This window comes from Piliocolobus tephrosceles, chromosome 5 (assembly GCF_002776525.5).
Source record: "Piliocolobus tephrosceles isolate RC106 chromosome 5, ASM277652v3, whole genome shotgun sequence".
NCBI lineage: Eukaryota > Metazoa > Chordata > Mammalia > Primates > Cercopithecidae > Piliocolobus > Piliocolobus tephrosceles.
In genome coordinates this window covers 17,575,733-17,599,002 of record NC_045438.1, presented here as the reverse complement: position 1 = coordinate 17,599,002, position 23,270 = coordinate 17,575,733, and the positions used below count along the sequence as shown (strand labels likewise).

General features: G+C 47.8%; 1 protein-coding gene across 1 annotated transcript; it reads left to right on the top strand.

Annotated features, from left to right (window-relative positions):
- Positions 1-8,985: 8,985 nt before the first annotated feature.
- On the top strand, positions 8,986-11,618 carry PRR18 (proline rich 18). The gene has a single exon (XM_023223634.2). The coding sequence runs from the start codon at positions 9,723-9,725 to the stop codon at positions 10,605-10,607; it is 885 nt and encodes a 294-aa protein (XP_023079402.1). The 5' UTR covers positions 8,986-9,722; the 3' UTR covers positions 10,608-11,618.
- The last annotated feature ends 11,652 nt before the right edge of the window (positions 11,619-23,270 follow it).

The following is a 23,270-nucleotide window of genomic DNA, read 5'->3' as shown; positions in this document are numbered from 1 at the left end:
TCATTCAGTCTGCCCAGGTGGTAGATACCTGAGTTCAGACAAGGGTGTTGCCTTGCTCAGAGCTCTCAGGCTTCCTGGATGGACAGGATGGATGCCCTCGGTCTCAGTCCAGACACCGGCAGCAGGGCAGGCATGCCTTGGGCTCCAGAAGGCCTGGGTCGGTGCTGGAAAGGACTAAAATTGGTGAGCACAGGCTCTGTTGGGGTGATCAGACCCAACACCAGGTCATGGGGGTGACAAAGTCCGGTGGAGTCAAAGGACTGAGAAAAAGTTTGAGAGAGAAGGGTGGGACACCAGGGGGGCCATTGCCATCGTGGAGGTTGTGAAGGCCCCGAGCTCTGGGAGCCCACAGTATTTACTGGTAATCCAACAAAGAAACAGGTAGTGAGAACGTGGAGGTCAAAAGGGCAGGTACATGATCTACGGCTGTGACAGTTTAGCATTTATATGGAACACGTTCTGCTACTTGAGATAATGGGAATAGGGGCCTAGGAAGGCTAGAAGCAAGGAGCCAGCAAGTCTAGACACATTCCAGAGGACGTTATGCAAGCCCTGCCTCAGTTTCCCCCAACACTCAGCTTTTTCCCTTTTGTAAAAGGGAAGGTATCATTACTGTCATTATTAATAGCTATCATTAGCAAGGTGATTGCAGGCTGTGCAGCCCTTAACTGCTGGTAGGTGACCCAGCGTCTCTCAGCCCTTATTCAAACTGGAGTCACTATGGTTTGAGCGCTTCCAACATATCTCCCCTTTCCCTTTTACAAGAGGACCCTTAATCCTAGGGGTAGCAGAAGGATGAAGGTCTGTCTTCCGTAACTTCTTCATGCTAAATAAGGGTGATGATACTCCTGCCTTAACTATTAGGGTCTCTCGTATTCAGGGTAGAGAGTAGTTGAGTCAGAAAGCATTGGTCCGTTAAGCATCGGGACTCCAGTTGGTCCTTGTTCCATCTTCGCATTCAAATTCAGCTGGCTCATGGCTTGTACTGGGGAAACTGGGTCCATGGTTGGGATCCACGGGTCCCTCCAGTCTCCCATTCCATGGCCATACACATCTTGAGGGCATCCACACAGTTCGTTCATCTGCAAAATCACAAGCATACCTCACCCCCACGTTAGTAAATCTACTGAAACAGAAGCAAAAACTTCTGTGGCTGTAGCCGGGAGGCCATCGATAATGAGAAACAGGCCTTTTCTGATTAACAGAAGGCATAGAGAAAGCAAATCGAGGCTTTTCAAACCTTCAATTCGCGCTGTATGGGGGGTGTCCACTAGATGCTATGGCTGATAGATCTTCAGATGTTTGGTGGGCACCCACATAGGCACCTGATTGTCTGCTGGAGAGACACAAGCAAATCGTCTTCCCCATAAAATTATCTTTAGGCGGGGATGGGAGGAAGTAGACTCAGAGGTAAGGAGAATTTGGGGGCCTAATGGCTTCCTGATGTTTGATACGTGTTCCCTCGGAAGTTAGGAATTCCCTTTCTCTCCGTATTGCTGCGTGGGCATGGAGGACTAGGTAAGTATACTTAGTGTCTGTATATGTATTTACCTTTTTTCCTTCTAATTCTAGTGTGCAATGGCCCCTGCTTTTGCTAGGATGTCTCTCCCTAACAAAGGAGTGGGGCTTTCCGGCATAATTAGGCATGTGAGAAGAGTCAAGTTCCCCAGTCACAGCTCAGTGGCTGGGAGAAGTATCTAGTGACCGCCTGTCCCAGGACCCCTCGGAGAGTGACAGATCTGGAGGACAGTTATCTGGGACAGGAGAGTAAGACTGAGAAGGCCGTGCCAGTGTACAGGAGACAGTTAACCTCCTGGCCCTCAATGGTCAAGCATACCTGGGGCTCTGTGAGGTGATGGCATGGGCTGGCGCTTGCCCCAGGCACCCTCAGTCCTGCTGCTGGATCATCTGGTTAGTGGCTTCTGACTCAGAGGACCTTTGTCCCCCAGGGCAGTGGGCCTTCCAGTGATTCCCTTGACATAGGGGCATGGACGAGGGGGCGGCTAATTTCTATTCGGACAATCTTTTGAAAGTGTCCTTGTAGACCGCACTGGAAGCAAGCCCTATCAGGCATTTGATTTTCCCAGTCTTCCCCTCTTCCAGAGCATCCAAAGTCCGCTTGCCTGAGGGCCATGACTAAAGCGGTGGCCTTTTTTTTTTTTTTAAATCCTGTTTGTCCCGTTCCACCTGCTCCTCCTGATCTCTAGTATTAAAAAAACCGAGATTGCCAAGTTCAATAGGGTTTTTAAGTTTTGCTCCGGGCCTAAGGCAGACTTTGGAAGTTTTTTCTAATGTCTGCAGCTGACTGAGTGACAAACTTATCCTTTAAGATTAGTTGGCCTTCAGTAGAGTCAGGTGACAGAGAGGTATGCTTCCTCAATGCCTCCCTTTGTCTCTCCAGAAAGGCAGTAGGATTTTCTTCCTTTCCCTGTGTTATAGGGGACATCATTGAATAATTCATAGGTTGCTTCCTAGTTTTCCTTTCTCCTTCTAACACACAAGTTAGCAAATGTCTGCGGCACCAATCTCCATGTTCTGATTCTGTGTCCCAATGAGGGTCTGCACTGGGAACTCCCTGCTGGCCTGTGGCGAATCATTCTCTTTCCTCTGTTGTCATCCTCTCATTGACCTGACTGAGATACCAGAGATGGCCAAACTCTCGGGCTGCAGTTATGGCGGCACTTCTCTCATTTGGGGTTAGTGTCTGATTTAGCGGTAACGTTATATCTCTCCATGTCAGATCAAAGGATTGTCCTAACCCTTGTGAAACATCAATATAGCCATCACGGTTATCTGAGAATTTACCTAGGTCTATTTTAATTTGTTTCAAGTCTGAGAAGGAAAAAGGTACATATACCCTGACTGGGTCGAATTCTCCAGAATACATCCTAGGGGCGTTTTTTGTCTTGGGGGGAACATTTCCCATCTGAAAAAAAAAATAGGGATGCCAGCACCTCTAGTAATTTTCCAATGAGCATTAGTCCTAGAGCATCCTCTCTGGTCCTAATGCTTATTCCTTTCCAGGGTGCGTAACCACCCTCGGACCTCTGCCTATCAGATTCGTTACGCTTACCAATGTCGCAGTCCTACTCCCCTTTTCCCACCTTTCTTGACTACAAAGAAAGGGGTCCGGGCTGCTGGATTCTAGTGGTTCTTTACCAGCGTGACCAACATTGTCTTTGCGCTCAGGGGTGAGTTCTAGAGCTGGGCTGGGTTCCTGAGTATTTCATAACAGCCCCGCCCCACCCCGCCCCATCAAGATGCATTCCCAAAAATAACAGTTCTTATGCAAATTCATTTCAGAGAGGGTGTAGGTAACCTTTTGAGTCAGGATTGAGATAGAGTTTTTTGATTCTGTGAGTACTTTAAGGCTTGGCTGAGTTCAAAGAGCTCCCACGTTTGAGCAGACCAATTATTAGGCAATTTTCCTAACTCTGCTTCTAGAAGAGTTTCCTTATCAATTACTGAATACCCATTGTGGGCTTTTTTTTTCCCGCTGAATCACCGGGGAGGAACCATCTATGGTCCTGTCCTGAAGGGAGTTCCTCCTACGTCTGGTCGGACCTTTGTATGGTAATTAAGATTTAAATTCCTTGTTAGGAAACCTGCTTGGTTAAGGGAATTTTTAGTGGTTAATGTTAAATCACCTTTTTCTTACACCTATACTTTTAGAATCACCTATACTTGTAGAATGTTGAGTTAGTAAGCTACTTTTTTGCTTATTTTTACTTAGGATAGTGCTGAATTGGTGAGGTGTGCTTACAATGAGGTTTCCTCTAAAAGTTATTTTTCTACTTTCTTCTAGCAAAGCAGTTGATGGAATGCATTTGGGACATCCACAGGTTACTGGGTTAAGGGTTTTTGATAGGAAGGTTACTGGTTGTCAGCAGTCTCAATGCAGCACTTCTCACAGTGCATTCCCGGCACACCTGGGGGCCCGGAGGCCTGTTAGGGTCTGTTTTCACAGTGATACTGAGCCAGCGTCACTCTTTTCCCCTCTCCTGCTATCCCCAGTGCACAGTGGCGTTACTGAGGTCCCATGGTGCATGATGACACAGGACAGAACACAGTGGATATGAGATCCCATGGCTTCTACTGAGCCCACCACTCATCTCTCATATTTGATTGTTTTAGAAAAGTTTTTAAAAATATATTAAAAATATGTTAACATAATGGGTTTATTGCTAACATGTATGTATTTAAAGCTATTTAAATTTTTAATAAGGCTAACATAATGGGTAAAATCCACAGAACAGAAGCTCTTTGGGGTTCTTGGCCATCTGGTCTGGAGACCAAAGAAATTGCGATCCCCTGTCCCCCGCATGGAGGGAAGAGTGTGCTCTGGCGCCCCCTGCCTAGACAGGCTGCTCTTGGCCACATGCTAGTTGTGTGGCTACTTGGGTAAGCCTTGGTTTGTCATCTGTAAAATGCAAGTATTGCTAGTACTGCTCCCATAGGGCTTTCATGAGCTTTCAGTGATATAACTAATCCAGATAAAGTGGATTATTTAGTGCGGAATAGACATTGCCTATTATCTTAATAATGGGGAAAAAGAAATACTTTAAAATTATTAGCATCCAACACATTTCCTAAGTGTTTTTTAATTCCCAAAGCCTTTCACAGTAACAGACCAGTGTTAGAAGAAATTTAGACATTTTTAAGTTATTCAAGTGTTCCAAGTAATAAAATTGGTTTTAAACTGGAATAAGATTTTCCTGTGTTAAAATTCAGGTTTAGTTTTAGTTCTAGATGTTTGACTGCTTACTGTTATATCATGTAAAAATGATTTGAATGAAAATATAGAAAGAAGTAGACCATAGGGAATAATGAGAAACAATGTACTGAAATAGCTCCCATTTTGAAATTTTTCTGAATGTACATTTAAATATTATATGACTTAGTAAAAAAGAAGAAATTAAGTTAATGAACAAAATGTAACTTTTTTTTCAAATAATTGCTGATTTCCTCGTGGTGTGATGTGATTACTGGCTCTAATTTTATTCACTGGTAACGACGCAGGAATGACCAGTTGAGCAGTCAGCAGCCAGCGTGCATTGTGTGGGAGCACAGAATCCTTGGGATCATTTCTATAGGGTCTGGGCAGTAGGGATGATCAGATCTGAGGCCCTTTACACAACAGGGTCACTGAGCTGCAGCCTTGATAATTCTTCAGTTCACACAGTTCAAATCTGTGGAACAGTTGCCTCTATAATTTTAGTTGGGCCTGAATGTAATCTTCCTGATGTTTTATTTTAGTGACTGAAATATTCTCTGTGCACATATTATTCACTGGGAATGTCTTAAGGGATTGTTGTAATGGAAATTCTTTACTCTGATACACACTTTACTCTGACAGAATAGTGGGGCAGGTGGATAATCACCATTCCCATATGTGGGCAATATCGTGTTATTGTTATATTTGAAATCTGAAAATCAAATTTAAAACATAAATGATGTAAAACATAAGTCAAAAATATGGACAGTTCTAAATACATATGACCCTTGAGCAATGTGGGGGTTAGGGGTGCCAGCCTCCCATAGGGTCAGAAATCCTTGTATAAATTTTGACACTGCAAAGTGTAACTACTAATAGCCTACTGTTGACCAGAAGTCTTATCAATATCATAGTTCATTAACATATTTTCTATGTTATATGTATTATATATATATATCATACAGTATTCTTACAGTAAAGTAAGCTGAAGAAAATGTTAAGACAATCATAAAGAAGAGAAAATATATTTACAATTCTTAAGTATAGAAGTGGATCATCATGAAGGTCTTCATCCTCATCACCATTACCTTGAGTAGGCTGAGGAGGAGGAAGGGGAGGGGTTGGTCTTGCTGTCTCAGGAGTGGCAGAGGCAGAGGAAAATCCTCCTGTAAGTGGACCCTCACGGTTCAAACCCGTGGGATTCAAGGGTCAACTGTATTTGGTTTTGCTTAGTTGACCTTTTAAATCAACCAACTTATTTGAGACAGTAAATTTAGATAAGATGTAATCATGCAAGATAAGATGTAATTATGCATTTTAGAGATCCGCTCTTGTTCAGGTGAACCCCAAAATATAGTTCTGAGACAGATTAGCTGATCTCAGTATTCTAGTACCCAAGCTTTACTATTTAATATTATATATGAATAGTTATTATTATTGTGTTCTGGGCAAGCTATGAGAAATCCCTTGTAAACTGTAAGCTAAATTTTACTATTTTTATTTTTTTGGAGATGAGTCTTGCTCTGTCGCCCAGGCTGGAGTGCAATGGCATAATCTCGGCTCACTGCAACCTCCATCTCCTGGGTTCGAATGATTCTCCGGCCTCAGCCTCCCGAGTAGCTGATACTACAAGCGCATGCCACCACTCCCAGCTAATTTTTGTGTTTTTAGTAGAGACGGAGTTTCACCATGTTGGTCAGGCTGGTCTTGAACTCATGACCTCAGGTGATTCACCCGCCTTGGCCTCCCAAAGTGCTGGGATTACAGGCGTGAGCTACTGCAACCAGCTACTATATTTCTTTTTTTTTTTTTTTCTTTTTTTTTTCTTTTTGAGATGGAGTCTTGCTCTGCCGCCCAGGCTGGAGTGCAGTGGCCGGATCTCAGCTCACTGCAAGCTCCGCCTCCTGGGTTTACGCCATTCTCCTGCCTCAGCCTCCCGAGTAGCTGGGACTACAGGCGTCCGCCACATCGCCCGGCTAGTTTTTTTGTATTTTTTAGTAGAGACGGGGTTTCACCGTGTTAGCCAGGATGGTCTCGATCTCCTGACCTCGTGATCCGCCCGTCTCGGCCTCCCAAAGTGCTGGGATTACAGGCTTGAGCCACCGCGCCCGGCCTACTATATTTCTTTAATCTCTTTTCAGTTACACCTGCTGTTCTGAAGTTAAACGTAGCCGTCTCTTTGGGGTGGCTTTCCTTGCTGGGAACTGCTGCCGGCTGCTTGCATCAACCGAAGGGTATTTGTAACGGATTCTTTAACAGCCACAGCGCCAGTGAGGGCCAGCGACAGAGGCTGCCTTCACACATTCTATTCCAGGCCCAAGCCAATCTTTCTAACTTCTAATTTACAAGGAGCTGAAGGTTTCAAGTAGCAGAAGTAGCTGGGCAGGGGACAAGCGATGCTGTCATTTGGGTGCTTTTATCAGAGTCTGAAGAGGAGAGAGTCCGTCGGCAATGCTAACTCCTCCGTCACTCCTGGGGCAGGAGCCTGCCATGAGAACCCGAGCTCAGAACCCCTCATAGGGGCATGCTTTGCTCTGGGGGTTCTGGGGAGACAGGGAAGAGGCACTGCCCCTCTTACCTGGCCTGGTGACGAGGTAGCGGACACTCAGAATGTACTTTTCTGCCTCTTAAGGGTCACACAAACTTACAGCTTTCCACGTCTCCAAGCTTCTGGGCTGGGATGAGTTGTCTGGGAGGACTTGGAGAATCCCAGTTCCTCGTCTGGTCAGACATGTGCATTAATCTGACAAACTATCACTTTTCTTGGCTTAAAAAGGCCCAAATCGCTACTAGTTTGTGGGTGAGGGGTCACTTAATCCAGTCATCCTGATCTACCAATACTTGTTCCCTCTCAGCTTTAGTGTAAAAGTTGCAATCTGGTCTTGGATTCGCACTCCTGGGGTGGAGTCTTATCTCCTCCGTCCCGTTAGAGCCGTGTGATGGCAGGTGCGTAGGTACCTCGCTTCTGTACGCCCAGTGTCCCAGCAGAATGGAGATAGCAGTGGAAGTTGGAAGCATTATGAGGCCACTAACCCACTCTCACTCCCAAACTGTCATTCATTCTGAAGCATCCTAAGAGTAAGGAGACAGGAAAGAGAGAACACCCCACCAGCCCACCAGTTTTGCACATTGTCACCAGCACTGTCACCGCTTTTGAACTGCGGGGCTCCAAACTCAGAAGTCTGAGTGTCCAAGTGTTCGCTGATTTTTCTCCATAGCCTGTCTCTCCAGCTGTGTGACCCCCATAAATGATATTTGATACCTCCCCTGTCCCCACCCCCGTCCTCTCCTTCCTTATACTCCCTTCCAATCCTCCACTTTCCAGGCACAGAACTGTGGACCTCCTGCCGCCACTGACGTGCCTCTTCCCACAACCACCCAGAGATTCTAAAACCTGGAATAAAACACATTGTGGGGGAGCTTTCAGTATCTTAGGACCTCACCTGTCAAGCCGATTAACAGCCTGAGCCCACGGACAGAGACAGGCTGGCAGGGATGGAGGGAAGGTGCCTGTGAATTGGGAGGTTTGTTTCAAAGCTGTATTGGGGTGGTTTGGGAGGTGCTGGTAGAGATGATGGAGCCCAAACCTGTCACCCCAACCCAAGCTCTGGTGAGAAGCATTTCCCACCACCTACTAGGTTTCCTTGATTCTCCCCTGTATCCACAGTGCAGTTCTCTGAGGCCACCAACAATCAACAGGGGGAGGCGTTGCTGCTGCCTGGGAGACTGAGGCAGCGGCGGGGGAGGGCGATGCTATCCTGCTGTGACTGTTGGCACAGGGCACATTTGTGTTTACCCACATTTGAATGTGCTTTGGAACTAACCTGGGGCCATAACCATCACACACCTGGTTTCCATCAGAAAAGCGTATCTGATGGAAAGTACTTTGTGGAGATATAAGCAGTTGATGATTATCCTGAAGTAATGCAGGGACTGCACACATGAAACGTTGACTTTTTGATCCATCACTTTGCAATTGTTCAATTATTTATTAAACAAACATTTGAATATCGTAGGATGTCTTCATGTGTCTACAACCAGAATGTAAATTGACAGTGAAGATTTATCTCATTAATTCTGAATCTCTGCTACAGTGATAAATATATTGCTTTGCTCACAGGAATCATTAAAGGGACTTAATATCTAATACTTGCTATGTAAACACTATATAGCTGAAACTGAACTATTTTGCCTGTTCATAGATACTTAGATAGAATTAAATTCAAATAGAATTTGAAAGTGACTCCTCAAGGGGTGGCCATGAACACTATGTAAGATTCACTGAAGGGTTTTTCTCCCCCCTCAGCTCCAGCCCGCTTTTCTCTGTGAAGCAGGATGTGTGGGGCAGCAGAGCTGTATTTACGCGCGGTGCCTTTCCCGCTGTCTCGAAGGCACCGGGAAGGCTACAAGGGATTTTCTCTAAAATGTGCAGGGCCTCCACCTATGACTCCGGAAGGCTGCCGGCTCCCCCAGGGGGCTGCTCCTGGCTTTCGATGGACTAAATTAACCTCGGGCCACCGGAGCGCCAGCTGGGGGAGCCCCGGGATGCCTGGCGCGCGCTCCGCCCTCCGCTGTCCTGGCACTTTGCTCCCATTCAACAGTCGGTGGTGACACCAGCTGGGCACAGCCCGGGGCCTGGCAGGGCCGCGTCCTTAGCGAGCGCGCTGGGCTCCTCCTCCTGCCGGCCCGGCCCGTGTCTCAGCCGTGGGGACCCGGGGGCGCCGCGACTCGTCCACAGTCGGACGGCGGGAGGCGGTTCCCGCAGGGTCCAGTCCCGGAAGCACCGAGTCAGAGGGGAGCCCCTGGCCCCAGGAGGAGGGGAGGGTGGGAGCTCCTCTCTTGGAGTCCCCGGGTTTGGTCGTCGGGATGTGAGGAAGCCGGAGAGGCCGCCGCTGGTCGCAGGTGGGTGTGGCGGGGCCGCCCGATCTGCAGGGACCCGCTCCGCGCACAGTGGCTGAGCGCCCGCCTCTTCTTCTAGGGGCTGAGGATCCGGCGTCTCCGCAGCACCATGCCCTTCCCTCCGGTGCCGCCGCAGACCGCCCCCGCACCGGGGGCCCAAGCCGCGCGCCACTTACCCCGGAGGCCCTGCGCCGCGGGGGACAAGAAGAGGCCCCCACAGCGGCCCGAGGGGCTCCTCTCCAGCTCCTGGCCCTCTGCCACGCTCAAGAGGCCTCCGGCCCGGCGCGGCCCCGGCCGGGACAGGACGCAGCTGCCGGCCCCTCCGGGCGTCTCCCCCCAGGCCTCGCCCTGCCGCGCGCTGGCCCCAGCCACGTGCGCCCCGCCCCGGCTGGCCGGCTCCGGCCACAGCCCGGCGAGGACCACCTACGCGGCGACCTCGGCAGGGACGGGGACCACCGCCGCAGGGACCTCCTCGGGGACTGGGGCTGGTCCCGACACCGCTGCGCCCTTCTCCCTGAACCTCACCCCCGAGGCCGTCCTGGTCATCCAGAGGCGTCATCTGGAGAAGCAGCTGCTGGCGCGGCCTCGCAGGCCCTTCCCCTCACCCTCGGCCGAACCCAGTCGCCTACTCACTCCCTGTCCCCGGGCCAGGGCCGCGGGGCTGCGGAGGGGAGGCCCCGCCAGCGACCCCGACGCGTCCTCAGCCGCTGGCCTGGGCCGCCGCGACCTTCCGCCCCGCGCCCAGCTGCTGTCCGGCGGCCTGCAGGTTCCCCAGCTCAGCCCGCGGTCCGGGGCCCTGCGCCCGATGCTCAAGGTGTCGCTGCTCAACGAGCGGCACAGGTACGACGACGTGGAGTACGAGGAGGAGCCGGAGGCGGTGGACGAGGGCCTGGTGCGCAAGTGCACGGAGTGGCTGCGCGGCGTGGAGTCGGCGGCTGCCGCGCGGGGCCGGGCCAGGGCCCTGGACTCACGGCGGCACCTGAGCACGCTGTGAGCCCAGCGGTCCTGCGGGGACAGGCCAGACCTGATCCCGCATCACCTCCTGCACGCGCCACTCCGCCTGGGGACCCTCGGGGGAGACCGCAGGCTCCTGTGGCCGCCTGCGCCCACTTCCGGGACACCCGTGAGCAAGCTGGCCCGCGTGGGGTGCAGCCAGACTCGCCCGACGGCCACGGCCCCCCTCCTGCCCTCACCAGCAGGCAGCCCTGGCCTTTCTCGTTCACACTGGTGGTATCTACCCCGGAAGCTCGCCTCTGTCCCACTCTGGCCTCCTTTTGGCGTCCCCGAGTGTCCATGCAGTTCGTGGGGAATTAAGCAACTGAGAAAATGCCTCTCGGCGCCCCCAGCCCCAGGGTTCGTCTCGGTCCCAGAGACCTTCTGCCTGGAGGTGGGCCGTTCCCAGGGCTACCTCTGCACCCCCTGCGGTGTCACCCTCAGCCGTTGCCGGGCACCCTGGACAGTGCGCTGGACGATGGCCCAGGGTAGGTGGCCGCGACGGTGGCCTCCTGCAGAGCTGGGACCCGGTGCTACATTTGTGATTTTGTTTTCCCCCAAGTCAGAAAAATGTTGAAGGTATTAGAAATCCCTGAAACTCAGTTAACCGCATTTCCAGTCGCCAGAGTGAAAGGGTAGGCATCGCCAGGCGCTGGTGAACCCTGGTCAATGAGCGCTTCCATGGAAACCGCTTGGCTGATTACATTTTTTCTGTGTATTATTTAAATAGAGAGTAAAGTTCCTCTGCTCTTTCGTAACCATACCCTTTTCCCCGCTAACTGGAGGCTGATTTCTACATATTTCTTCCATGTATCTGAGAATATCTAACTCGAAGGATGGGAAGGAAATAAAATGTTATAATCAGATAAGGCTGGTTATAGAAGAGTAATGTATTACCTCAAGTTTTGACTTACTTTGTAAAAGCCAATAACTGGTTTAATGTTTATCTTGACAGACTTTAAATGTATCAAGTCCTAATTGTGTTTTAAATTGAAGCCTTATGTTTTTAAAAACAGACTTTGTATTTTTCTCGTGGAGGTCTTTGCTCTAATCTCTCTCCGCCCCCCCCCCGCCCCGCCCCACCTCCTCTCTCTCTTTCTCATTCTAGGCACACATTTAGTTAGATGTGAAGCATTTAATTCATTGGGAGCTAGGTCAGCTGCCAGATAAGTTGCAAAAACAAAAACCAAAAAAACCTACCCATTGAATAACTTCTTTGAATTTGGAGATAAGTTTTCTTTTACTTGAAATGAATATATTAATACTAGAGGGGCAAAACTAGCAATGCTTGCTGAAGTGACAGTGCTGCTGTTGCTGTTGTTCCACCCGCACCCAGATGGTCTCTGAGTGCTCCATCCTGGGCAGGGCACAGGGTCTGGAGCTGAGAGGGTGGGGCAAGAGTGCATTGACTCCAAGCCGAAGGCAAGAGTGGCTCAACTTGGTCTCATCTTGCACTTAGTGCAAATACCAATAATTAAAATGCCTAGACTTCTGCCCTTGGTCACAGTAACAACAACGTTTTGAAGACTTTTCCCTGGTGGCATCATGGAGGGACCGACTTTCTGCAGCCTCTGTCTTCCAAGCTGAGCTTCTGCTGCAGTGTGCCTGTCACTGCACCTGTGTGTCTCCCGGATGTCCCTGTCAGCTGCTTCATTTTGATTTCCTTTCTTCTCCTGTCTTTCTCCAGTCTCCGTCCCAGCATCTCCTGTTCTTAACTGGCCACAATACAACACTAAGCACGTTTTTTGTAATTTGCATTTATTAAATAGAGTTTGTAGACCTTGTTCTCTACTTTAAAAGCAGATGAGTGGAATATTTATGTTTCTCTAGTCAATGAGCCTCAATAAAAAAAAAAAAAAACAGAAAAAAGGTTTGACACGTGACACATATCTTTTCATTGCTGTTAAGGACATTTTGAGAAAGTTTTCTAAGTTGCTATGCTCCAATTTCTTAATGCTTAAATCAAAGAGAAATTCAGTGACTTGTGCTTCTTTTTGAGGAGGACACTGAAAACCGGTCAGGAAGAGACCACTGAGGGATTTACAATTCACATGACATGGTTTCTTCAGTGTGGCGCTCAACCTAAGGTTCTGGGATTTCCAAGAGTTGACAAAGGTTTGATGGTTTTAATCACTACTAGAATTTTTAAGCATCACTACCAGGATTTTTAAGATAGTCAAATACTGTAAGGTTATTTGGCAATGACACTGGACCTTTTATGGGGTCACAAATCTCCATGAAAGCCATATTCCAGAAGGACTCCTAAAACCATGGACCACATAGCAACAAAACATTGCATATAATTTGCATATGTTTTAGGAAGCTCATGGGTCCCAGGTTAGAGACTCTTCCTATATACACTCACTAAAATATTTTTTTCTTTTACCTAAAGTAATTTCAAACTGGTAGGTCATACCAATCGGAAATTGAAGGGTCAATTTGAATAATGGCTAGACTATTAGATTACTATTATATTATTATCAAATTCTCCCATAACTGTACTGGCTCATAGCAGGGACTGAGGGGGACTTCCACCCCAGGAGAGAAAATTGGGTGCCACTACGTAAGTAAAAGTGTTGCCAGTTACAAAGGCTGGGCATGTATGTGACTTAATTCCATCTGTTTAGAGAATAGCTGGCACTTTAAGATAGGTTTTTATGTTGATCTGCCTTATTTCTAGAAAAGTGGATGCCAAGTTTTCAGAACCATTAATTTTGAGGTTTCCCTAGAAATTATGCAAATCAGATTAGGGTGGATGATCTGTGGGATCTTTGCTTTTCAGCATGGTAATTTCAACCAACCATTGTATGTCATTCAAAGAAAGTCTGAAAATAACAGTCTCTCTAGTAAGCAAGGACACTTTTGCATCCACAGAAATGCACATGCAGGCCTTTGTGACCTGCGGGAAACCTGGACTGATGTGGTTCCCCAGCATGGCCTCTGTCCAGATGCTGTCTGGGTAAGGACACAGCTGCTCCCGCAGCCTGTAGTGGTGGCCCCATGGCCCGGCTTGGAGAGGGAGCACCCCTCAGCATTGTGCGGGAGAACCGCACCATGGTTCAAGGTGGATTTTGGTGCCCTGGAGGCTGGAGCTCCCACACTGATGCTGTCATTTATCCATGTCTTTCATTAAACTTCCAAGTCTGTTTCATCTTCTGTCTGTGGGGATAGTTGAACATAGGTGACCCTGGTGAGGATTATGAGGCAATATGCAAAGCGTTCCCCCAGCTCAAGGTTAACTGTAATTTTTACTATTTCAGAAAAGTCTTTACTCAAAAAACATCCTCTGGCAGTCATGTGCACATTGGAGACCCTCCCTGGTTATAGCATTCTGAGATTTTTATCTTTAACCATTTAATGCACACCTACTCTTTTATTTTCCTGAGGAATTAAAATATTCCAATGTCTATTGTGTTTTGCTTTCTTATCTCACACTTAATTATTATGTTACGAGCACAAAATTTAGCTCTGAGCTTCCTGGTAGCAGAAACAAAGTTTAAAGTAATGAGTCATATAATCTCAATATCTAATAACAAGAAACACTTTTTGGAGAAAATTGTTATGTATGTATTTGAATTATATACAACATAACGGATAATATCCTTAAATGCAGCTTCTCGAAGATGTCTAAATGTTCTTGTTGTTTCTTTATTTTTTGAGACGGAGTCTCACTCTGTCGTCGTCCAGGCTGGAGTGCAGTGGCGCGATCCCGGCTCACTGCAAGTTCCGCCTCCCGGGTTTACCCCATTCTCCTGCCTCAGCCCACACAGGCGCCTGCCACCAGGCCCGGCTAAATGTTTTGTATTTTTAGTAGAGACGGAGTTTCACCGTGTTAGCCAGGGTGGTCTCGATCTCCTGACCTCGTGATTCACCCACCTAGGCCTCCCAAAGTGCTGGGATTACAGGCGTGAGCCACCGCGCCCGGCAGAAGATGCCTGCATGTTCTTTACATCACTGTTAGCGCTTGATGAAAGCCGGTAGGGCCATCATCAGCGACATCCTTCCTGGAACTGGACCATCCCACCTTATGGAGGTGGCATAGATGGAAACCTGCAAAATACGGTAGGGAATCTTCAGGGAGCAGTTTTAGACCTGCTCAAATATTTAGCAATTACTGCCCTAGAACCTCAGACAATTCTACATCAGTCCTTAAATGTTTGGTCTCATGACCACTTTCTAGTCTCAAAAATTATTGAAGGGAAACAAAGTATTGAGGGAAGCCAAAGAACCTTCTTCAGTGCGGGTTTATCTATCGGGACTTCCTGTATCAGAACTAAAAGCAGAGACCCCAGAACAGTCAAACTGCTGGTTTCATCCATACCATGTCAGCTCCTAGTGCCTGCTGTAAGAACTGGCTTAGCTACATCTGAGATGGATGGGAAGTGTTTTAAGAAACATATTTTCCAGACCTCAGACCTAAGGATACTAATTCAGTAGATCTGGGAAAGGGCTGATGTGCCCCCAGGTTGGGAGCCATTGCTATATGGCAAGAAATACAAGACCAGGCTCAGGAAATACTTCAGGCAGATTTTATTGAAGGTGGATTTAACCAACTATGTCCTCTCAGACTAGACACTGCAATGCTACCCTGTCAATATCAGAGTCTCCTTTTCTAGGTAGTTATGTCTCCTTCCTGGCCATGTGTTTTCACGGCAGGGAGGGTAGGATGCAATGACCAAAAATAACTAAAGTGACCCCATGTCATCAGCCTAGGCACCATCCACCTCATAGAATTGGGAGTGCTGGCCACTCCACTTCTGGGGGGCCTTGCCCCAGGTCTCATTCATCCCAAGTCCTCTCCCTTGATGACTGATGTCCTAGGTCTTCCCTCATCTACCTCTGTCAGCATAATTATGAGTGCCTCCCAGATACAAGCTTCCACAACACACACATGCCACTCCTGATGCCATCGTGTCACCAGAGTGGGAGGGCAGACTCTGAGAACTGCAGATGCATGGCCGTGTCCTGAAAAGCCAACCCCAGACAGTGCACAGAGCTCAACACCTGATTTTATGAGGAAATTATAACAAGTATCTATTGAATATTTCACTTTGAGCAGCGTAGTATGCCAGCAGGCCCAGAACAGTTCAGTTATTCATTCAAAAATATTTACCCTGCCTCTACAGGATGAAGGGTATCTGAGATACAAAACTAACTGGAACTGTTCCCTACATAATCAAATGGGTCGGCTTGTTCAAAGGTGTATCCAGGACTGCCAAGAGCAATGACTTTGGTTTGAGGACAGTCAATATTGAGTGGTTCTTTTTTTTTTTTTTTTTGAGACAGAGTCTCGCTCTGTCCCCCGCGCTGGAGTGCAGTGGTGCGATCACCACTCACTGCAAGCCCCGCCTCCCGGGTTCATGCCATTCTCCTGCCTCAGCCTCCCGAGTAGCTGGGACTACAGGCGCCTGCCACCATGCCCGGCTAATTTTTGTATTTTTAGTAGAGATGGGGTTTCACCGTGTTCGCCAGGATGGTCTCGATCTCCTGACCTTGTGATCCTACCATCTTGACCTCCCAAAGTGCTGGGATTACAGGCGTGAGCCACCGTGCCCAGCCTGTTGAGTGGTTCTTTAGGACAGCCATCGATCTGTATTTGTTTACTTGGACCAACTTAACAGAATACCAACACTGGGTGGCTTAAAAAACAGATATTTATTTTCTTATAGTTCTAAGGCTGGATGTTCAAGATCAAGATGCCGGCAAGGCTGGTCCCTGGTGAGGCCTCTTTCCTGGCTTGCAGACAGCTGCCTCCGGCACTGTGTCCTCACAGAGCCTTGGTATTTCTTCCTTCTCCTACAGGGACACCAGTTCTGTTGGATCACAGTCCACACGTATGTGCCCGTTTAACCTTTACCTCCTTAAAGGCACTCTCTGCAAATACAGTCACAGTGCATTTAGAGCTTTGATATATTAATATTAATTTGGAGGTGTTGGGGACAAGATTCAACGCAGAACGTGGTCTATGGTTTCAGTTGCTTTTTAAGGACACTTATGGAATATGATAGCAAGAGAAGATCCTCAGCTTCTTCCCACCTCTTAGGTGCACACACAGCACACACACACAAATACATGCATGTACACAAACATACATGTGCACAAACACACTCATGCACACATACGCAAGCATGCACACAAACACATAACTTTTGGAAGCATAAAAATGGAAGAGTTTTTATTGAAATTTGAAAAATTAATTAGTTCAACCTTTTTATTTCTACCTCCAAGTATGTGGAGATGAAAGAATTTGCCCAACTAGTCAGAAAAGTTCAAGCCACCTAAAATTGCAAAGATTTTATTTGCTCTCTACAATCTCTTATTTTTGCCTTTGTATCTGCTCTGAAATTTTGTTTGTTTTTGTTTTTGAGACAGAGTCCCACTCTGTCACCCAGGCTGGAGTGCAATGGCGCAATCTTGGCTCACTGCAACCTCTGCCTCCTGAGTTCAAGAGATTCTCCTGCGTCAGCCCCCCAAGTAGCTGGGATTACAAGTGCCCACAACCACGTCTGGCTAATTTTTGTATTTTTAGTAGAAACGGGGTTTCACATGTTGGCCAGGCTGGTCTTGAACTCCTGACCTCAGGTAATCCACCCGCCTCAGCCTCCTAAAGTGCGGGGATTATAGGCGTGAGCCACCTTGTCTGGCCTGCTCGAAATTTTTGACCGAATCTGCGGTGCCAGGCAGAAAATCTAAGGCACAGTCCCTTAATGAACCTGTGCAGGGCGCAGGCCCGGCCGGGCCGCTCTCCGCTGCCTGCTGGCCCACAGCCCTGCGGCTTCAGCCGTCTGTCTACATTCTTGCATGATGCACATGTACAGAGAAACACTCTGTCTTGCTTTCTCTTCTTAACAAATTTTCTTTTCTTTTTCCCACCTTCTCTCTTTTTCCTTCTTCCGATCACTTCTTGGCAATTTTCTTTTGCTCCTAATTTTCTCTTCTTTTTGCTAAAGCCATGACCATATGCTGTCTTTAGCTGACTCAGCAGTTATCTTCCTTTTCCTTCTAGGCGGAGGCCACCGAATTAAGAGGACACAGACTGTACATTTCCATATCACTAAGAGAGAAAATCTCAAACGTTCTCATCACAAAAATGTCAAACTTCTGAGGTGATGGATAGATTAATCAGCTTGTATTATGCATCATATTCAAAATTCATAACATCTGCATAAGTCCTGGAGGTGGCCTATCACATATCCTCCAACAGGTAGAGCGTCAAGATGCTGGTGCTGACTGCTTTGCACACATGGGCAAGCTTGAGCCTCACAGCAACCTTCTTTCTTTTTACAGGTGTAGAAAATGAATCTCTGGCTGGGCATGTTGGCTCACACCTGTAATCCCAGCACTTTGGGAGGCCAAGGCAGACAGATCGCCTGAGGTCAGGAGTTTGAGACCAGCCTGGCCAACATGTTGAAACCCCGTCTCTACTAAAAATACAAAAATTATCCGGGCATAGTGGCAGGCACCTGTAATCCCAGCTACTTGGGAGGCTGAGTCAGGAGAATCACTTGAACCCCAGAGGTGGAGGTTGCAGTGAGCTGAGATAGCGTCACTGCACTCCAGCCTGGGTGACAAGAGTCAGACTTCATCTCAACAAAAAAAAAAGAAAAGAAAAGAAAAGAAAATGAGTCTCTGAGGGTAAAGCAACTGGCACATTCACCTCACACCTATTTACTTTAGTTTTACAGCTGAGCTCATGCCCAGGTTGACCTGAGTTCAAGTTCTTAACCAGTATGCAAAGGGCCTGTCCCAGTGCTGTGGGGCCAAGTGGGAGACCAGGTAGGACTTACACCAGTGCCACATCCAGGAGCCTCCCAGGAAGTGGATTTAGGACCCTTGAGGGTTCCATGGACCATAGATTTAAAACCTCTGATGAATAATGACCACGGCAGAAATCAGCAAAGTAGGACAATAGGCAAGATAAACAAGGTCCGAAGTTGGTTCTTTGAAAAAAAATTAGATTAAGCAACCCTTAGCAAGATTGATCAAGGAAAAAAAAAATTATCAAGACCAGGAATGAAAGAAGGGATATAACTACAGACCCTACAGATGTGAAAAGGGTCCACAGACCCGCCATGAACAGAAAGAGGCCCAGGCTGCAGCCCCTCCACCCCACTGCCCACAACATCATGCAGAGGGAGAACTCAACCTCATTTCCCACTGTTATTTTAGAAAGATTTTTTCTGTGGTCAATACCTTCTTTGCCATAATTAAAAACAGCCAATATACACATGACTGAGGCTGAAATTCTGTGATTTATGATGTTCTTTGTAGGAGTGGAGGCAAGGAGGATTTTACTTTTATTTCCTTCATCAAAATAACAGATACACAGAACTCCCCCAGCACACATCATCTCAAATGTTTTGGAAAAAAATCTTTCCCTTTTGCAAACAAGAGCCTAATTTGCATGGCCACGGCATTCATGGAGAGGGGGATGCCCGGTCCCTGGAGCATGAGAGCCCCAGTCCCCCACCAACACTCACTGCCCTCTCTGAGCAAGCACTGGACTTTAGCTCACCTCTCTGCCCCTGTAGATCTATGCCAGAGATCGGCTCCCCACAGCCTTTCCCACCTCCTAGTAACATCGATAAGAAGACTCACCTTAATATTCGAGGTCTCACATTCATCACTGACTGGACGCAACTGCTTGGTCACTCTTGTAGATAAAGGCAGAGAAACTCTTTCGGAGGGGTCCCCCATCACTTAGGTAGGAGTGGCAACAGCTAACTCACAGCCAGTTTAAGGCAGACCATGGCTCCCTTCTGGGCAGTGCCTGCCTCAGGGCCTGGGGTCAGCGGAGAGAGCTGGGCTGGGTGTGCCCCTCTGTGTACCTCACCCCATAGGGATGCGCTTGTGTTGAAGCAGGGAGGGAAACATCCCTGCAAATGTACTTTGGACAACCTCCCGACATGTACTTGCCACTGTAACTTCACGGTCAAGAGGCCACATTCGAGTCAAGACTGTCCTGGGATTAGAGAAAACGGCCTGTTTCCTTACTATATCTCACAACAGAGGGGTCGGCGTGGGGTTCCTGAGTTAGTATCATAAAAGTAGGAAATCTTTACTCCAGGAAGTTGTTTAAAAAACACTTATATGAGCCAGGCACAGTGGCTCATGCCTGTAATCCCAGCACTTTGGGAGGCCGAGGCGGGCTGATCACCTGAGGTTGGGAGTTAGAGACCAGCCTGGCCAATATGGTAAAACCCTGTCCTACTAAAAATACAAAATTAGCCGGGCGGGGTGGCAGTGCACGCCTGTAATCCCAGCTACTCGGGATGCTGAGGCAGGAGAATCGCTTGAACACGGGAGGCAGAGGTTGCAGTGACCCGAGATCGTGCCATTGCACTCCAACCTGGGCAACAAGAGCAAAACTCCATCTCAAAACAAGCAAAGAAACAAATAAAAAACAAACAAAAACACTTATACGAAACCAGCTATCTGGGAAAACGAGAAGGAGGACAGGCGCTGAGGGGCACCAGACGGCTCCGATGGGGGCCATGCGTCCCCCGTGCTGGCTCCGGCCCCAGGTCCACCCCTTTCTTGGGGAGGGACCGCCATGGGGCCGCTTCATCTCTATGCCCACTTCATCTCTGTGCCTGCTTCCCCGGACAGAGCACAGCAGGTGCCGAGGCCTGTGCCTGGCACTCAGTGAGATGGTCTTGGCCATCCTCTGTCACTGTCACATCTCGTCCCTTGGTGCAGTCCTGCAAGGGTGGGCGTGGCTTGACTGCAACCCAGCACCGCGGAGACAATGGAGCCACAGAGTTCCGAGACACTCGCTGCCCACTGTGGCTCTCCTCATCTGCAGTGTCGTCATGCTGCAGAAAAAGAGCGCAGGCAGCACACAGGAGACAGAGACTTCAAACAAAGGGCCTCGTTCACCCACTTAAAGGACAACGAGCGCCCGCTTCTGTGTCATCCCAGGGTCTGCGGAGAGACATCGAGAGGAGTAGAAGTGTCAATTAAAGAAAACTGAAGAATAGATGAGCTCACATGGTTTCATATTTGTTACAAATCATGATGCTCTCAGGCCACCTGGATTCAGGGATCAGCCAGGGCTATAGTCAAAGCCGCACTAAAGAGATGACTTTATCTCCCTACTCTCAACAGCCGGCGTATACTTTGTGGAGATAAAAAGTTATGGGCACCTTTTCTAGGGATACGTATCTGGACTTGCAGCCCAGCAACTTCCAGAAGAAACTCACACGTCCACAATAAAATATTTATCAGAATTTTAGAAAAATGCGTTCTCAATATTTTCAATGTAGCACCTCGTGCCAGCAGCATGGGAGAATATTGTCATCACACCAATGATATTTTGCTGTGTGTAGTTTTTAGGTTATACTTACCTTTGTTTGAAAATAGATCTGGTTAGGATGATAAATGAGGAGCTGGGAAATGAAGGGACAGAGCAAGTTCTAATTACGCGAAGATCTCTAAGAAAAGGTCCTGTGCTTTCTGAACCCAGGGGAGCCTGTTTCCAGTGGTACTGGAGGCCTGGGAATACGCTGGCTGGAATCGCCTGATGTCTCGATTTTCTGTAGCCTCCCTAAGCACTGAACCCCATGTATATGTACTTAGTGATGTTGGCTGAAGATTTTACTTTTGCTGTAAAACACAGTCAGTACCATTAGGGTGAGCGTGGCAAGGCAACTGGAGATGGCTCATTTGCTCCATAGTAAGCTACTGGGATTTTTTAACGAGAAGAATGGAGGGCATGAAGTGTTTGAAGAGGTGGGAGAGGGGTGGGCAGGGTACCCAGAACTAGGGAAGACTTGGGCATGGAAGGAAGAGGGTCAGCTGACACCCACTGGTGTCACCTCTGCCCTGCCAGCCCTGGAGGAAGAGGAAGGAGAGAACTGGTGAGCGGGAGGGAAGAGAAGGAAACCCACTTACCCTGGGCTTTGCAAAGTGCCAGAGGGCCCCCTGCTCACTTCCCTCTCTCTCAAGCCAGCCCCTCCTCCAGGTCCAAGCAAATTCTCCAAAGCTCAAAATGGTTCTGATCTTTCTCTATGAGAAACTCCTTCAGAGTCAGTTTTTAATGAAACAGATTCCAATCAGTACCATTTGTCTTTTTTGGACCACATTCATGGGATGCATAAACAGAAGCATCCTGTGTGGTTTGGTGGGGCTGTGCTGGGCTTGCTGGCATGAACATCCCTGGGTACTTAGATTGCTTCATGTTGATTGGGTTGATCAAAACATCCTGAGTCACTCTTTTATTCTACAGACCAGTGTTTCAGATTCTTAACTGTTCTGCAATGCATGGATTTCTTCAACTGTCATAGCACCAATAACATCCCCAGATGGGACTGCAGAGACTGAAAGACTTGTTCCTTCAGCTGGGACTAAAGAGCCAGCTATTGTTTCCAGAGCATTGCTAGCCTACTCTGGTATGTACAGCTTGTTAGTGTTGTTGATTTGTTCAGGAAATTGAGAGAGAAAAAATTTCAAGTACTTGGTATTGAGGACAAATTATAAATCCCCCTCTCAGGACACTTGGCAGCTGGGTAATACACCAGGGATGGTAGACTGGTACACATCTAGGTGGCTTTGATGTAGCTTAAAGGGGATTCATCCTGCAGACTGGTTCTTTAATATGGTTAGACTACAAGCTATACATTTCCAACAGGCTATGTTGACATGGCATGTGTTTGTTTACCAGTAGTGTTGGAAGGACCCAGAGCGGTCTCACATTTAGCTGACTTTACGCTGTTCCTCCCACCCCAATACACACACACACACACACACACACACACACTTCTGCTACTGCAGACCTGATAGAAGGGCATGGAAAATTCCGCCTTGTGCAACTGACCTTCTTCAGGCATCACAGAAAAGAACAATTTTCACTTAAAGCTTTCTCTGATTTTTTAAATGATAAAATTATACATACTCATTGTGCCCAAGGATAGAAATATATAAAGACAAAGTTAAAAGTCCCAATGCTCCAAAGTTCTCCTTACTGTAAGAATTAGAGAAAGAGGAAAGAAACATGAAAAGTCGCTTGACAGTCAAAGACAGGTTTATTTTAGAGAATAAACCTGAGAGGGGCTTCTGGCCAAGTGAGGTCAGAGGCACTTTCTCTTACAGACTACTGGTTTTTAAGGATTCAGGGAGGGAAAGTTTATTAGAGGCTTGGACTGCTTCTGTGTCTTTCTGTTGTGCTTATCCGGGAGGGAGAGTTGTGTGTCTGTTCCCATATGTCTTTCTGTGGCTGCAGGCATACACCTCCCCCTACCCCACCCCCGAGTTCTGCTTTTAGCTTCCCTATATTAGTGCACCTGAAGAGAAAAGAATGTTCTTATTAAGGCCCACTGTTTTACTGGGGCCCACTCTGTGAGGGTGAAGTTTGGGAGTTACCCAAGAGACGTTCCCCCACCTGCCTCTGTGCCTGAGCTGTCTTATCTGTATTTTACTATCTGCTCTTTCTGACTACTTGTTGTTAGAAGAGACGTGGTTTCCTTGAAATGCATGAGGCTAGAAAGGGAGCTAGAACTTAAAGTGGCGGTGTTTGTCCAAGATGACGGTGCTCCAGCTCTGTCATTTACTAAGATGGCTGAGTCAGCCTGAAGTGGATTCTTCTGACATTTTTCTTTCAGCCTTCGATTTACTATTTTCCTCAATTGTTATGATTCTGTTCTATGCATTTGCAATTTAAAAAATC